The 15,681-nt window shown below is 39.8% G+C and overlaps 2 protein-coding genes across 2 annotated transcripts; both read right to left on the bottom strand.

Annotated features, from left to right (window-relative positions):
• Window positions 1-7,314: 7,314 nt before the first annotated feature.
• Window positions 7,315-10,759, bottom strand: LOC120747027 (NACHT, LRR and PYD domains-containing protein 12-like; the record flags this gene model as incomplete). The annotated part of the gene is made up of 6 exons (XM_040052591.1): window positions 7,315-7,602; window positions 7,850-8,023; window positions 8,275-8,448; window positions 8,694-8,867; window positions 9,071-9,244; window positions 9,534-10,759. Coding segments are annotated over 6 exons (2,148 nt in total), but the record flags the coding sequence as incomplete, so codon positions are not given.
• A 95-nt stretch (window positions 10,760-10,854) lies between these two features.
• LOC120747028 lies at window positions 10,855-14,011 on the bottom strand. The gene is made up of 3 exons (XM_040052593.1): window positions 13,578-14,011; window positions 13,459-13,500; window positions 10,855-11,332 (listed from the first exon to the last, which is right to left on the bottom strand). Exons 1-3 carry the CDS (start codon window positions 13,897-13,899, stop codon window positions 11,076-11,078), a joined length of 621 nt encoding a protein of 206 aa, XP_039908527.1. The 5' UTR covers window positions 13,900-14,011; the 3' UTR covers window positions 10,855-11,075.
• Between the last annotated feature and the right edge of the window lie 1,670 nt (window positions 14,012-15,681).

The following is a 15,681-nucleotide window of genomic DNA, read 5'->3' as shown; positions in this document are numbered from 1 at the left end:
TCCACCAATAAAGCTGATGTTCTCAGTTAACTTCGCCTGTTGTGATTCCAGCATTTGGGTCCTACATCCTACCTGCCACACAGCCAAACCTTGACAGTTCCTTTAACAGGAGGACACTCTTTACATTCAAGTCAGCACAGAGACACTGAGGAACCACTACGATGAGGCCAGAACCCAAACCCAGGATAAAGAGGTTCAGTGAATGTGGTGTTGAAGGTGTGGAGGTGGATCAGAGTGTCAGAGGAGACTCTGTAGAAGGACAGAGTGCCAGCAGGACAGTCCACATACACTGCTGCTCTGTTAGAGACAGAGGAGGAGGAGGAGGAGGAGGGGATGGATGTTTCTCTGTTATTGTGACAAACAGATTCAGGACCATCATGAGAGCAGATCAGGCACCAAGACTGATCATTCCCTCCAAACAAACAGTCCTTACAGCGTCCCTTTCTTCTGATGCTTCTGTAACTCACTGATATATCAGCCCATCCTCTCCACTCAACCTCCCAGTAACAGCGACCAGTCAGACCATTTCTACACAGTAGCTGATAACAGTTTTCAATCTGTCTGGATGATCAGGATATGACTGAATCTCCTCCACATGTGCCACCTTCCTGTTGTTGTCAGACAGTTTGATGTTTGTGTTTACTGTGTTTGTGTCGATTGTGAGTTGACAGGAATCTGATGGAGAGAACAAACACAATCCAGCTGCAGTTATTGATCCATCATCTGTTCATTGATTGGTACTTTGATTATGACTCCTGACATCAGAGATGTGAATGTGTGATGTGACAGTTTGAAGATGGTTGAATGTGTGTTGCTTTTGTTTTCATGAATCACAATAAAAACACACTTACACTTCCTCAGACCTGGTCTCAACCATCGGACTCCAGCAGGCTCCACCCTGAAAGGAGGAGGGGGGTCAGACCAGCACAGTCTCTTCCAGCATGCACGCATGGACATTACATGGCTCTCATACACATACTGTCAGACTGTTACTGTTTTCACAAATAGACTTCAATAATATGTTCCATTTCTTACTTCTATTTCTATATTTCTACTTCTATTTCTTACTTCTTGTAGTGTCTGTTTTTGTTACTGTTTTACTGGAACACTGTAACCAACATAATTTCCTCTAGTGATAATAAAGTATTCTGTTTCTGATGATTCTGAATTGTCACAGCAAGAAATCCAAGTCAGTTATGACTGAGGATGCTACTATTATCTCCAAACACATACTGAGAGGATGTAGTGTTTGATGGAGACCTCAATCGATAGTCCCTTTTCAATCAGTACCTTCTTGGATCGTCTCAGTACAGTTCATCAATGTTTTCAGGGTTTTTCCATTAGGTACCTGGTGCTTTTTTAGTACCCATTCCGGTTCTGAGCGATCCAAGCAGGTACTAAAATGTAACATTATGAGACTGCATACAATTAGCTTTTCAATAGTGATACTCGATGAGCCCTGTCTCTCTACTGGTTTAGGCAGAATTTATTCAGTCATAGTTTAGTCTGTCACCTATATTCAGTGTTCAACACTGTAGCTATCTGATAACTAATACATTCTAATTAGAAGCAGAGAGCATGTCCAGCCTGCCATGCTTTTTCAGTGGTACCGTGTATCTGTGCTTAATAGGAATCAACTGTAACTCTTATCATCATTTGTAATCTGGTTTCTCTTTGATGGATTTTCTGATCATCAAAAACCTGCATCAAACTTACTTGTAGATTCTGTTATACTTGGGTTTCTTATATTTCTGTTTTTCTCAGTTTCTCGTGTTTCACAGCATTTTAATAAATCATGATACATCAATGTAATGTTGCGTCCCCTATTAAACATAACTGTGTTCAGCATTCCACACATTCAGATAATGTAATGATTGCGTAGAAGTAACAAAAGAAAAATTCAATATTGATAAATGGTAGATGAGGCAAACAGTTTCTGATTAGCTCATAAGTGAAAAGGTAAGAAACATATCTACAAGAATAATTTCTTCTAAATAGAACGCAACATAACAGTGTGTATGTGTTAGTACCCGCAGGGAAATCTCTGCTCTGCATTTAACCCATTCACCCAATGAAGCAGTGGGGCAGCCACCAATGCAGCGCTCAGCGTTCAGTGGAGTCGAAACCCCAAGCTTCTGATCATGGGGCCACCACTCTACCTACAGAGCTATCCCGCCCCTGAACTGAGCTACCCCCCACACCCACACCCCTGCCTAATTTGGCAGTTTCAAGACAGATTTCCCTCTATCATTTATGAATTATCATCCAAGTAGACTAGTATTTCTTTTCTGAGTAAAGAAAAACCTACTGTGTGTGGTTGCTCAGATCATGTCTGTGGGACCTGAGTGAAGGACACATAAACTGTTTCCTCTTACTCCTCCTCTATCAGAACATTCTCTCCATACCTGAGGGTGTCCAGTCCTCCAGCCTGGATCCTTGAGTCCAGCTGAGAGCAGCTTCATTCCTGAGGTTCCTGGATGATTGTAGCTCAGGTCCAGCTCTATCAGACGGGAGGGGTTGGAGCTCAGAGCTGAGGCCAGAGAGGTACAGCCTTCCTCTGTGATCAGACAGCCTGAGAGACTGCAGACCACACAAAACAATACATCTGTGAATAATTAACCAGAACTTTTAATACTTAATGCTCAGGAGCATTTCTAAACTCAAAAATATCCTGTCATCTAAAGGCCAGGAAACTGTTATCCATGCTTTCATATAATCACGTCTTGACTATTGTAACTCTCTCTATCTAGTCATCTGTCACTCAAGCCTTTCCCGCCTGCACTCGAACTCTGCGCTCCTCCAGTCAGATGCTTTTATTAGTTCCACGCTCCCAGTTCAAATCTGAAGGGGACAGGCTTTCTCCATTGCCGCCTCGAAACTCTGGAACAGTCTTCCCCCTTTCATAAAATCCTCTTCGTCCTTGGAAGTCTTCAAATCAAATCTGAAGACCTACCTATTTTCCAAGGCTTTCGGATCTCTCTGACACCCCTTTTATTCTGTTTCAGCTACCCTGGTCTTTTATCTCATTGGATGTTGTTTGCATGTGTAGACACGTATACATGTATTTTATGTTCACGTATGTGTGCTTGTGTGTGAATGTGTACATTTTTGCATACGTATGTGCATATTTGCATGTACACTTTTTTTTTTTTACAAAAATATATGGATGTCTCACAATGTTTCTATGTTTCATCTTATTTATTTTAATTATTAGTATATTTCTCTGTTCAGCACTTTGGCTGACACCTGATGTCTTTTAAATGTACTATATAAATAAAGATGACTTGACTTGACTTGACTTGACTTATGGGGAAAACAGGATCATCACAACTGTCTTGGAACTCTGGCATGCAGGCCATTTTGCTCAGTCTCTTTCTTATGGTGGACTAACACCATCCTTAACTGAGGCAAGTGAGGTTTGCATTTCTTTCAATGCTGTTGTGGGGTCTTTTGTGACCTCTTGGATTAGTCATTGCTTCATTTTTGGGGTATTTGCAGTCAACCAGTTGCTACTCTTCTATGTTTTCACCATTAGTGGACAATGGCTCTCTCTGTGGTTTGCTGGAATTCCACAGCTTTAGAACTGGCCTTATAACCTTACTTGATATTTAAATTTCTTTGAAGATCTGAAAAGTTTATGTGTGCCCAATGTAAAAATAATAAGAAATCACAAAGGTGGCAAACACCTTTTCACAGACGATAAAAAGAAAGAAAATAGAAAGAAAATAAAGAAACCCAACAATCCACCCGGCAATAACACACTTCCCCAGCAAAATTTCAGACAGGTGAGTTACATCTATGATGATTTTTTAATATACATTTATTATGAAATAAGTGTAATAACTTCATAATTAATCAAGAGAGAAGTAAGGTACAGAATAGGTGGAGGTGAAGAGAGGCTAGGAGGCGGAGTGCTCTTTTAACATGTTCTACCATGGCATAGTTAGGAAGAGAAATGGAGCATGAGTAACTTTGACGGAAGACTATGTGAATAGTGTTGTGGAGGTGAGAAAAGTTTCAGACAGGATTATGCAGCTGAATTTAGAAATGATGGGGGGATGATGAATGTTACGGAGGCAGAGCCTTCAATTTTCAGGCCACTCTTCTCTGGAATGGCTGTAATTGGAAAAATCACGATCAGCTTTTGTGCTATATATCGGTTGTTAAATTTAGCGTGGAAATACTTTACAAACATTCAGAGATGAACTTACAGACTTGCTTTACTTCTCTGGGATAGCTTTCTCTGATATGAAATACCATTTTGGAAGCAAGTAGCGAGGCTCCAAATGCTTTCAGTGTAAAGTAACTCCAGACCGCCGACAGGTCTCGCACGCCACAGGCGCTCTATCACGTGAAGCATTCTGGTCTGACATGCTAAGGTCATGAGCTGGGTTTACGCCATGTCGCATGTTTTCTAAGTTGCTTTTGTGCTTAATGGATCGGATTACATTTTTTATTCCTTTCTGATATCCGATCAAGTATTTAGGTCAGCATCGGACTGATACCGATACATAATATCGGATCGGTCCATCCCGAGTTGTAATCATTTTCTAGATATTTAAATTTTCAGAGACAGTCAGGCTTTCATTAATTACTTGTATGCCCAGACAAGGCAGCTCTAAATTTGTATTTATGAATCCCAGTTAGTGCACATGTACTGTTTGTGAATGCTGCATAATATCACATAGAAAAAAATCCTCTTATTACCTTGCACAACTAATGTGATCATTTAGACAAAATCTCCAAGAATTTCTTTCATGTCAAGCATTCTAAAAGACTGTGAAATGGAGATCCCATAGAAGCAATATACAGATATATAATATACCTGTATATTGCTTGTATATACAGATATATTAACCCTTTAAGACCTACCATAGAACCAAGTCTGCCAGAGCTTACTATATATTTTTACATGCTGTAGTGCCATTTTGGGAGCATTTCAAGTTGCTATACATCAATACAACTGTTATAGCCCAAAATTTAATAACATGGATGTATTAAGTCCATAGTAACTACATAAATTGCAAAAAAGTGCAATAAACTACAAGAAATTAAAAGTTGTTGTTTTTTTTGTTTTTTTCACATAGATTTCTACTTAGAGAAATTTAAGAGGTTTATCCTTCAAAACTGTAAATACAAAAAAGTTGCAAAAAATAGTTTACAACAACAGGAAATTTATTTTGAGTGTCTTCATAGTTTTATTTTTGAAATACACCAATTTTTATCTACTGTAGAAAAAAAACGAAAATAAATCGTATAATGTAAATTTGCAAAGAAAACAGCATGTGCATCAAACTAAACTATTTAAAGCAGTGCAATTTGAGTTCTAAGCATCCCAGAAACTATTCAGAAAAGGATGAAGTAAAACATGACTTTTAAAAACACCACTATAGGCTTACAAGGCCTATATGTAAAAAAAAACGACATTTTCCGCGAAACGATGTCACTTCCAATTTTGGGCAGGTAATGGCGGACATGCGATAGTTCTCTCTGACGTCTATGTCAATGTAGGACGTGTTTATGACCAGCTGATCGGATCGGCAAAGCGGCAAACTGTGACCTAGGACAAGCTGATGGCATAAGATATAAGTACAACTACTCCAGTTTCATATGCAAAAAAAATTATTGTGCTAGCTTACGTGGTTTCGGTTCTACAGGGATTTAAAAATAGTTACACAAAACGCAGCGTGCCCGCTCCGACCGGCTTTAAAGGGTTAATATAAATACAATCTCTGTCTTGTTTTGGATATGGCGATAAAGTTCTACATGAGTTAGATTTTTGACTAATGGTATGAGTCAGATTTTAAAGTAGCATGAGTGAAGCCTGACCTGAGAATTTCCAATACACATTGTTGACTTCTCACTCATCACACAGAAGCTTCACTCCTAAATCCCGCAGAATTGTTGTTACTCAGGCCTACAGTTCTCTCAGACCAGATGACTGAAAGCTGAGAACTGAGGACAGAGTTTCACAGATCTTTTCTGAGATGTTACAGCCACACATTCTGAAATATATAACAAGACGACAAAAGACACTGGTGTTAAAGTGTGTTCAAGCTGCAGCGAATACTTAATATTTGCAATATTAAGTGTTTCTTTGATAAATGGCTATATGAATTGTATTTTTTGTATACCATATGCACTTATACAACCTCATAACATCTGACTTGTTTGTATGGACAGCTTGCATGTTTTGGAAGGAACTATGAAAAGCTGAAATGTATATAAGACTTTAGAGGCAACATATGCTTACCTCCGGATGACATCTATTTCAGGGAAGTATTCACCAGGGCAATGCAAAAACCACATACTGCAACTATTACAACAGAATGGCTTCGTCATCATTGACATTGTGAGGAACCTTGGAGTCATTTTTGACCAGGATTTCTCCTAAATTGGCTTCCCTTCATAGGCTCGCTCTTAAATCCAGAATTGAATTCAATATCCTGCTCCTCACATTCAAAGTCTTAAGGAATCAGGCCCTTCTTATCTTGATGACTTTATATACCATAATCACCCATTAGAGCAATTCGCTCTCACTCTGCAGGCTTATTTGTTGTTACTAGAGTATTGAAAGTAGAATGTGAGGCAGACCCTTCAGTTTTCAGGCTCTTCGGTGAAACCACCTTCCAGTTTGGATTCAGGAGACAGACACTACCTCTACTTTTAAGATTAGGTTTCAAATTTTCCTTTTTGCTAAAGCATATAGTAAGGACTGGATCAGGTGACCCTGAATCCTCCCTTAGTTATGCTACAATAGTTGTAGGCTGCCGGGGGAGTCCCAAGGACTCAACATGAAACCCAACATGAAACCCAAGGCACAAAACATGCAATCTTGAGTTTGTTCAAAGGTCATAACTGCATTTACTTTCAGAATAGAAATTATGTTGTGTGTTCAAAGAGCACATGCTTTTGCTCGTGACACATAAGTACACCAAAGTGCTTGCTCATATGAGGTCATATAAGTGTTGGATTTTTTTTCTGTATGTATTATTGTAGGGTCTACCTTACAATGTAAAATGCCTCAAGGTGACTGATGTTGTGATTCGGTGCTGTATACATTGATAAACTGAACTGAATCAAATCGAACATATATTGTGCAATGGGAGAGTGTTTAAATTTAACATTAAAATTAACAACTGCATTGATTTAGTAATAGAAAGGTTGGACACTTGCGGGACAGTCACTGAATCTGTTGTTGCATTTGGAGTATCCATCTCACAGTGCAATATTATAAAAGCAGTCAGACAAATATACAATATTAGCTGCAAGTCCTGCCAAAAGTAACCGTGTTTGACTGTGATCACTGCTATGACTGTTACTGACAGTAATTGGCATGCACCGGACAGTAGTGTTTCACTGATATTTCTCGCACATTAAATTATGGCAGAAGGCATAAGCACATAAATTGTTGTTGCATTACATGAAAAACATCGCAAAAATGACCACAACCTCTTTGCATCAGAGTCAGGCAAATAATTGGACAGAACTTGAACACCAAAACACCACAACCTTGATGCCCAGTCGTCTTCAAACTGTTTTGGAAAGAAGAGGAGCTGCGACACCATGGTAAACATGGTGTTTGTCCCAGCAATTTGAGACCTGCAGCAAGCATCACAATTGAAAATTAGCTCATTTTGTGCAGGAAATTGTAAATATCTTACTTTAAACATCTGTTCTGTTATTTAAGTTCTGTCATGAGTGAAATATTTCTTATGTGAGTTGAAAGTCTTGGTTTTGCTAATTTTATTTATATTTTAAAGAACTGACACACAGGAAATACTAAATTAGCCTTCTTAGTTGGTATTTTTATCAGCTATCAGAAGAAAAAAATATCACTTGACCTCACCTGACAGTTTGCAGTGCACAGTCTGGCCTCTCTAGTCCAGCCAACAAAGGCTTTGCTCCTAAATCCTTCAAGTCATTGTTACTCAGGTCCAATTCCATCAGAGTGGAGTTCTGGAAGCTGAGAACTGAGGACAGAGCATCACAGCTTCTCTCTAAGATGTTACAGCCACTCAGCCTGAATAATTATGAACAAAAATACAAAGTCTATCAAAGTGTTCAAATACATTTTTGTACAGTGAGGAATTGCTAGTGTGGATGTTTTGTGTTGTTCCAAGATGGGTATTAGTCATGATTACTCTGTGTGGAAAAGGGTACAAATATTGCAAACTACTGTGACTTGGACTGAAGTGGTCAGAATATAAAACATAACAACATATGATTGATGTTTGTCTAGTTGGCTAAAATTAAACTTGATTGTTAGCTGACCAGAGTTTTTCTAGTTTGCAGTGTTGGCTCTTCATTCCAGTAGAAAGAAGTTTCACGCCAGAATCCCGCAGATTGTTGTTACTCAGGTCCAGATCACTCAGATTAGACAACTGTTTTCTGAGAACTGAGGACAGAGCTTCACAGCTTTTCTCTGAGAGGTTACAGCCACTTATACTGAAATAATTATGAAAAAGGAGACAAGGCTGGTGTTAATTTTTTTCTAGATGCAGTGAGGAGTTACTCATTATTTAGTTAGTCATCCAGGTTGACTGGATGGAATTATTACATCTTTATAGTCATTTGGAATAAGTAAATAACAAACAAAAAATAAGTTGCTTTGATGTCAATTGAAATCCCCAAAATACGGATATCCAAAATATGGAAAATATAATTTAACACAGAGTATCCCTTAATCTCACCTGAGTTTTACCAGTGTAGAATGTTGACTCTTCAATCTAGCAAACATAATTTTCACTCCTGAATCCTGCAAGTCATTGTTGCTCAGGTCTAGCTCTTTCAGACTAGGCGGCTGGCAGTCGATAACTGTGTACAAAGTTTCACAGCTTTTCTCAGAGAGGTCACAACCACTCAGTCTGAAAATGGTGAGTAAGAAAGACAGATACATTGGTTTTAAAGTAAGTCCATGGACAAACACAATATTTGTTTTGAATATTTCATCACTTGATTAAAATCCCATTGCTTAATGTTAAACAAGTCACCTAATTAGCTTCAATTCTTTTTGGTTTGTACTGTCATTTGAAAAGAAAAGAAAAAACATTTTATCACTTGATCTGACCGGAGGCTTTCCAGCTTAACGTGAGGACTCTTCATTCCACCACACAGAAGCTTAACTCCTGAATCCTGCAAGTTGTTGTTGCTCAGGTCCACTTCTCTCAGATTACAAGACTGGGAGCTGAGAACTGAGGACAGAGCTTCGCAGCTTCTCTCTGAGAGGTTACAGCTACTTAGTCTGAAAATTTATGAAAAAGAACAAAAACACACAGTCTTCACTTTTAGTCTTCATTTGATTTGTATTGTTTTTCCCTGCTCCTGTTTGCAGAAACCACACCATGTGCTACCTTCTTCTACCATCAAACTAAATGTAAAAAAAAAAGGTCTTTTACAACACTGGAGTACAATCCAGCCTTAACCTGACATACACCTTTGTCTGAAGGACATCTTGTATGACATGACCATGCTTTAGAGATTCACAGAATTATATTTTTAAAAAGTAAACATATGAGCAGTTATTTACTTACAGAGCTTTGTTCGAGGCTTTGACCACTGGCAGCAGCCTCAGAAGAGTCTCCTCTGAAGCAGAGTATTTCTTCAGGTCAAACACATCCAAATCTTTTTCTGATGACAGTAAGATGAAGACCAGAGCTGACCACTGAGAAGGAGACAGTTTATCTGTGGAGAGATTTCCTGATCTCAGGGACTGTTGGATCTCCTCAATTAGAGAACAATCATTCAGTTCATTCAGGCAGTGGAACAGATTGATGCTTTTTTCTAAGGACAGATTGTTTTTGATCTTCTTCTTGATATACTTGACTGTTTTCTGATTGTTCCGTGAGCAACATCCCGTCCATGTCAGAAGGTCTCGTAGGAGAGATTTATTGGCCTGCACGGAAAGACCCAGGAGGAAGCGAAGGAAGAGGTCCAGGTGCCCATTTGGACTCTCTAAGGCCTTATCCACAGCACTCCTGTGGAGATATTTTGAATTATTTTTCTTCCTAAATAATTTAGACCACTTGGATGCTGTTTGTTTGTCTTCTACCAGGTTGATGCCAGAGTTAATGAAGGTTAGGTTGACATAAAGAGCAGCCAGAAACTCCTGAACACTCAGATGGATGAAACAGAACACTTTGTTCTGATACAGTCCTCTCTCCTCTTTCAAGATCTGTGTGAACACTCCTGAGTACATTGAGGCTTCTCTGTTAGCGATACCACACTCTGTCAGGTCTGATTCATAGAAGATCAGGTTTCCTTTCTGCAGCTGATCAAAAGCTAGTTTTCCCAGAGATTCAATCATCTTCCTGCTCTCTGGACTCCAGTGTGGATCTGTCTCAGCTCCCCCATCATACTTGACATTCTTCACTTTGGCCTGCACCACCAGGAAGTGGGTATACATCTCAGTTAGGGTCCTGGGCAGCTGGCCTCCCTCTCTGATTTGCAGCGCATCCTCCAGAACTGTAGCAGTGATCCAGCAGAAGACTGGGATGTGGCACATGATGTGGAGGCTTCGTGATGTCTTGATGTGGGAGATGATCCTGCTGGCCTGCTCCTCATCTCTGAATCTCTTCCTGAAGTACTCTTCCTTCTGTGAGTCAGTGAACCCTCTGATCTCTGTCACTCTGCCAACACACCCAGGAGGGATTTGATTAGCTGCTGCAGGTCGTGTGGTTATCCAGAGACAAGCAGAGGGAAGCAGTTTCCCCCTGATGAGGTTTATCAGCAGCACATCCACTGAAGTTGACTTTCTAGGGTCAGTTAGGATTGTAGTTTTGTGGAAGTCCAGAGGAAGTCGACACTCATCCAGACCATCAAAGATGAACACAACCTGGAAGTCTTCAAGCTGAAGATTCCTGCTTCTTTGGTTTCAGTAAAGAAGTGATGAACAAGTTCCACCAAGCTGAACTTTTCCTCTTTCAGCACATTCAGCTCTCTGAAACTGAATGGAAATATTAACTGGATTTCCTGGTTGGCTTTGTCTTCAGCCCAGTCCAGGGTGTATTTTTGTGTTAAGAATGTTTTCCCAATGCCAGCCACACCTTTTGTCAGGACTCTTCTGATTGTTCTTTTTATTCCAGGTGAGGCTTTAAAGATGTCTTCTTGTCTGATTGTTGTTTCTGGTCTGTCTGGTTTCCTGGACGCACTTTCAATCTGTCTGACCTCATGTTCATATTGACCTCTGTAGTCCCTCCCTCTGTGATGTAGAGCTCTGTGTAGATCTGATTCAGAAGAGTTGGGTCTCCTGCTTTAGCGATCCCCTCGAAGACATACTGGTACACATTCCGTAGATTAGCCTTGAGTTGGGGTTGACATTTTTGAAGAGTCTCTGAAAAAATGGACAAGTAACATGGTATTGTCTATTTGTTATAAACGGACTATATATACATACACATATATACATACATACATACATATATATATACGTATATATACGTATATATAATGACACCACGGTGATTGGCCTCACCACTTCCTGCCATAAAGGACATCTACAGGAAGCGGTGTCTTAAAAGGGCTGGGAAAATCATCAAAGACCCCAGTCACCCATCACATGGACTCTTCACCCTCCTGCCCTCTGGGAGGCGCTACAGGAGCCTCCGGACTGAGACCACCAGGTACCGGAACAGCTTCTTCCCCACAGCTGTCAGACTCCTGAACTCTGCCTCCTGACATCTGACCCACGTTAAACTCATGGACTGAACATATACACACCCACAACCACCTACACACACAATGGACAACTGTACCCTCAAACACACAATAATAAGATGGACTGAACCACCACTCACAACCACTAGCACTTATATAGCCTCTGTAGAAATTATCCACATATCTCACTTATCTTAACTGCACTACTGTATAGTTCTGTGTAAATAATCATTCTGTACATACGATAATTTTTAATCCTACAACTGTTTATAACTTGCATAGTTCCCATTTCTGTATAACTGTATATCTCAGATTTCTGTGTAGTTTTTTATTTCATATTTATATCCTGTTCATAGCCTGTACTCACTACAGCCTGTACATACTTATAGTTATAAAATATTCATAACATACTTCATACCGTGTACATTATAACATACCATAATAGACCCTTTTTTGTAATATACTTACATATCTATATTATTGCTAATACATATTGTAATATATCTATATCACTAAAGCACTTCTGGATGGATGCAAACTGCATTTCGATGCCCTGTACCTGTGCATGTGCAATGACAATAAAGTTGAATTCTATTCTATTATTATTATTATTATTATTATTTATATATATATATATATATATATATATATTTTTTTTTTTTTTTTACTGTATCTACAGGGATTTGCTAGCTTAACATGGTATTAGCTTAGTTCTTAATTGAAAGACTGGCAGTATGACAGCAGCAAGTGACACCAACACTTTCCTGCTCAGTGAGTCACACCTCAGTTAGTCAGTTGTATTCCCGAGGCCAGAGGAGGTGACATTTAAGTAAATCTGAAAATGTTGGCTCAGGATAACCATAAATTAGGTAAAAAATTTACATTGACAGTAATGGGCGATTGTGGCTTAAGAGTTGGGAGTTCGCCTTGTAATCGGAAGGTTGCTGGTTCGAGCCCTGGCTTGGACAGTCTCGGTCGTTGTGTCCTTGGGCAAGACACTTCACCCGTTGCCTACTGGTGGTGGTCAGAGGGCCTGGTGGCGCCAGTGTCTGGCAGCCTCACCTCTGTCAGTGTGCCCCAGGGTGGCTGTGGCTACAATGTAGCTTGCCATCACCAGTGTGTGAATGGGTGGATGACTGGTTGTGTAAAGCGCTTTGGGGTCCTTAGGGACTAGAAAAGCGCTATACAAATACAGGCCATTTACCATTTAATGACACCCGGATTAAAACAACACCAGGAAGTAATACTGTCAGAATTAACAAAGCGCTGGTTGATCAAGAGTGGCAGCAATCTGATCTTGTGGAGGGAAATGTTGTTTGGTAGTGGAGTGAGTAACCAAATGCAGGTCTCAGCAGGCATAAGTCAAACTTAAAACACAGCTTACACAGCTAACAAGTAACCAAACATGGCAAAGAAAGAGCAGACACCGGTGACTCAAGTTAGCAACTTGGGAAACAAAACTGAACACAATACATACAGGACAAGAGACAGAATAACCAGTATAAAACACAAACCTGACACTCCAAAGTAAAATTATAATGTAAAAACTGGTTGAGAAAGGCCATTCTTATTGGTTGTGCTTGTATCTCATGCTCAGTGGTGCAGTGAAACTACACCAACACCCTTTGTGCAGGTTTTTGCACTAAGGGTGTTGGTGTAGCTTAATTTTAGCTGATGCTGACTCTCAGAGAGAAGCTGACCTTGCAAAATAAAAAATACATACTGGGACGACGGAGACACCACACGAAAACAAGCAAAACGTTTTTGCATTAAAAACATTTCCTAAGAGTATTTAACTCTTACCTTCTGATGAAAGTAATGAAGGTGCCTGAACTGAGGGATTTCCTGTTGGATGAAAGAACATTTTGAATCATGGCCTCTTAAAAGTGATTTATTAATTAGATTAGATAGTAATTTAATACCTTGAGTGGGTTCCTCTGAGAAACTCAGTATAATGTTGTGCCTGCATACTGCATTACTGTGTTGAGTGTCTCTTTTCTCAGACTGACCTTGACTCATCATCTCTAAAATGGATGTCGCCAATTCTATCACATGGTCAGTAGTATATGTCTGCACCATCAAATCTATAGTTTCCAGTCTGTTTGCTTTCTCCAGATGGCACTTCCGAATGGTAGTGAAATCACCTACAGGTACATTCTGTAGATACCAGTGGAAATGTTTCAGCTCCTCTTCTCCCAGATTCTGCAGCATATACAACAGCTGCTCCTGTACAGACCGTTCCATATTGCATCTATAGACACATTAAAAACATCAATGCAGAAAGACAATCAGTGTTGGGAAGGTTACTTTTAAAATGTATTCCATTACAGAATACATGCCCCAAATGTATTCTGTAACGTATTCCGTTACGTTACTCAATGACAGTAACGTATTCTGAATACTTTGGATTACTTAATATATTATCATGCTTTTTACAACAACGTGAATGTACTATTGCTGTGTGATTTATTACTATTACTGAAGGTTCGCGACTCCGAACTGTAGTAAAGGGACCTCTGACTAATACGGCGGGGTCCCTGTCGGCTCGTAGCCGAAAAATAGCTTTACTTTGTTGTGTGGGTCAACTTTTCTTGCGAGAGACAGAGAGAGGCGTTGAAAGACTGCTCCAACGGAACTTATTGTTTTCGGAGGAAAACACGAACACGGTGTACAGTCGAGTCTTAATAGCTTACTTACAACTGGGCTCATCAGGCACTCTTCTTGGCTGAAGTGGTTATTATTATATTTACATGCTTCCAGCTCCCGTTTTTCCTCGATGACAACTCGTACCTTTCCACTCCCCTTTTTCTCCCTCCTCGCGCTCACAGACCCATAACGTGTATGGCAGTCCATTCTCCCTGCAGCACGGACTACACTGCCCATGATGCTACATTCTTTAGAGTATGCTTGTAGCATTCTGCCTGTTAGCTTAGCACAACAACAACAACAACAACGGAAAGGCGCTCTCTCACCCAGGAAACACACAGTCGCAGAGAGAGAGAGAGCGTCGCCTGTAACCATGGCAACCGTAACGCTGCCGCCTGGAACTACAGAACGTAGCTGTCAAACAAAACCCAAACAGTCCTGACCCGCGACAAATGAAACAGGAAAGTACCGCAGTGTAATCCATTTATTTCAACAAAGTAACTGTATTCTAAATACCACCTTTTTAAATGAGTAACTGTAACGGAATACAGTTACTCTATTTTGTATTTTAAATACGTAACGGCGGTACATGTATTCCATTACTCCCCAACACTGAAGACAATGTAATCTTTTACTAATGTACATTTACAAAGAAATATGTAATATTTCTTACTTTTTTGAGAAGGTTATGTATGTGTGGTTGTTTAGGACTACAGTGAATAGGGGGTGCTTGTTCCACAAACTGCGGTTACAGTACTTTTGCATATAAAAGAAAATCTGTTACATTTCAGGTCTTGTCAATGATTTCACAAAACACTGAAAAACCCTATCAACATGAGATCCTTGGGCAAGATACTAACCCCAAATTGCTTTCCGATGCATCCATTGGAGTGTGAATGTTAGTCAGAAAGCACTAAGAAAAATGTGCTTGTGTCAATGGGCACAACTTATATAACGCGCTTTGAGTGCTCAGAAAAGCGCTATAAGAACTAGTGCATTTACCATTTGAATCTGGTGACTTCTGGTTAGGCCAGATGGAACAGACCCATCATAACTTTACATATGAAAACAGATTTTTTGGTTATTGTAACATTAGATAAAATAAAGACTTAATAGATTTAGTAAGTGAAAAGAAACAGTCTGCAGCCTACACCTATTGCAGCATAACTAAAGGGAGGATTCAGGGTCACCTGGTCCAGCCTAACTATATGCCTTAGCAAAGAGGAAAGTTTGAAGCCTAATCTGAAAGTAGATGTGACCCGTGGTAGGTACCTAAAAATAGGACAGAGCCGTAGGGCGCACAGTCAATTTAAAGGAGTTTAATTTTAATACAAAACAAAGAAACAATGTAACAGCGGCACCTAAAAACAATTAGAAACG

This window comes from Simochromis diagramma, unplaced genomic scaffold (assembly GCF_900408965.1).
Source record: "Simochromis diagramma unplaced genomic scaffold, fSimDia1.1 OVJJ01000414.1, whole genome shotgun sequence".
Taxonomy (NCBI): Eukaryota; Metazoa; Chordata; class Actinopteri; order Cichliformes; family Cichlidae; genus Simochromis; species Simochromis diagramma.
This window is presented reverse-complemented; position numbering and strand designations above follow the sequence as displayed.

Coding starts and splice junctions, on each gene's coding strand:
- LOC120747028 (XM_040052593.1), bottom strand. CDS start 13,899: ATGGAACGGTCTGTACAGGAGCAGCTGTTGTATATGCTGCAGAATCTG. Junction 13,501..13,577: donor CTCAGAGGAACCCACTCAAG/GTATTAAATTAC, acceptor TTCATCCAACAG/GAAATCCCTCAGTTCAGGCA. Junction 11,333..13,458: donor TTCATTACTTTCATCAGAAG/GTAAGAGTTAAA, acceptor CCATTTTTTCAG/AGACTCTTCAAAAATGTCAA.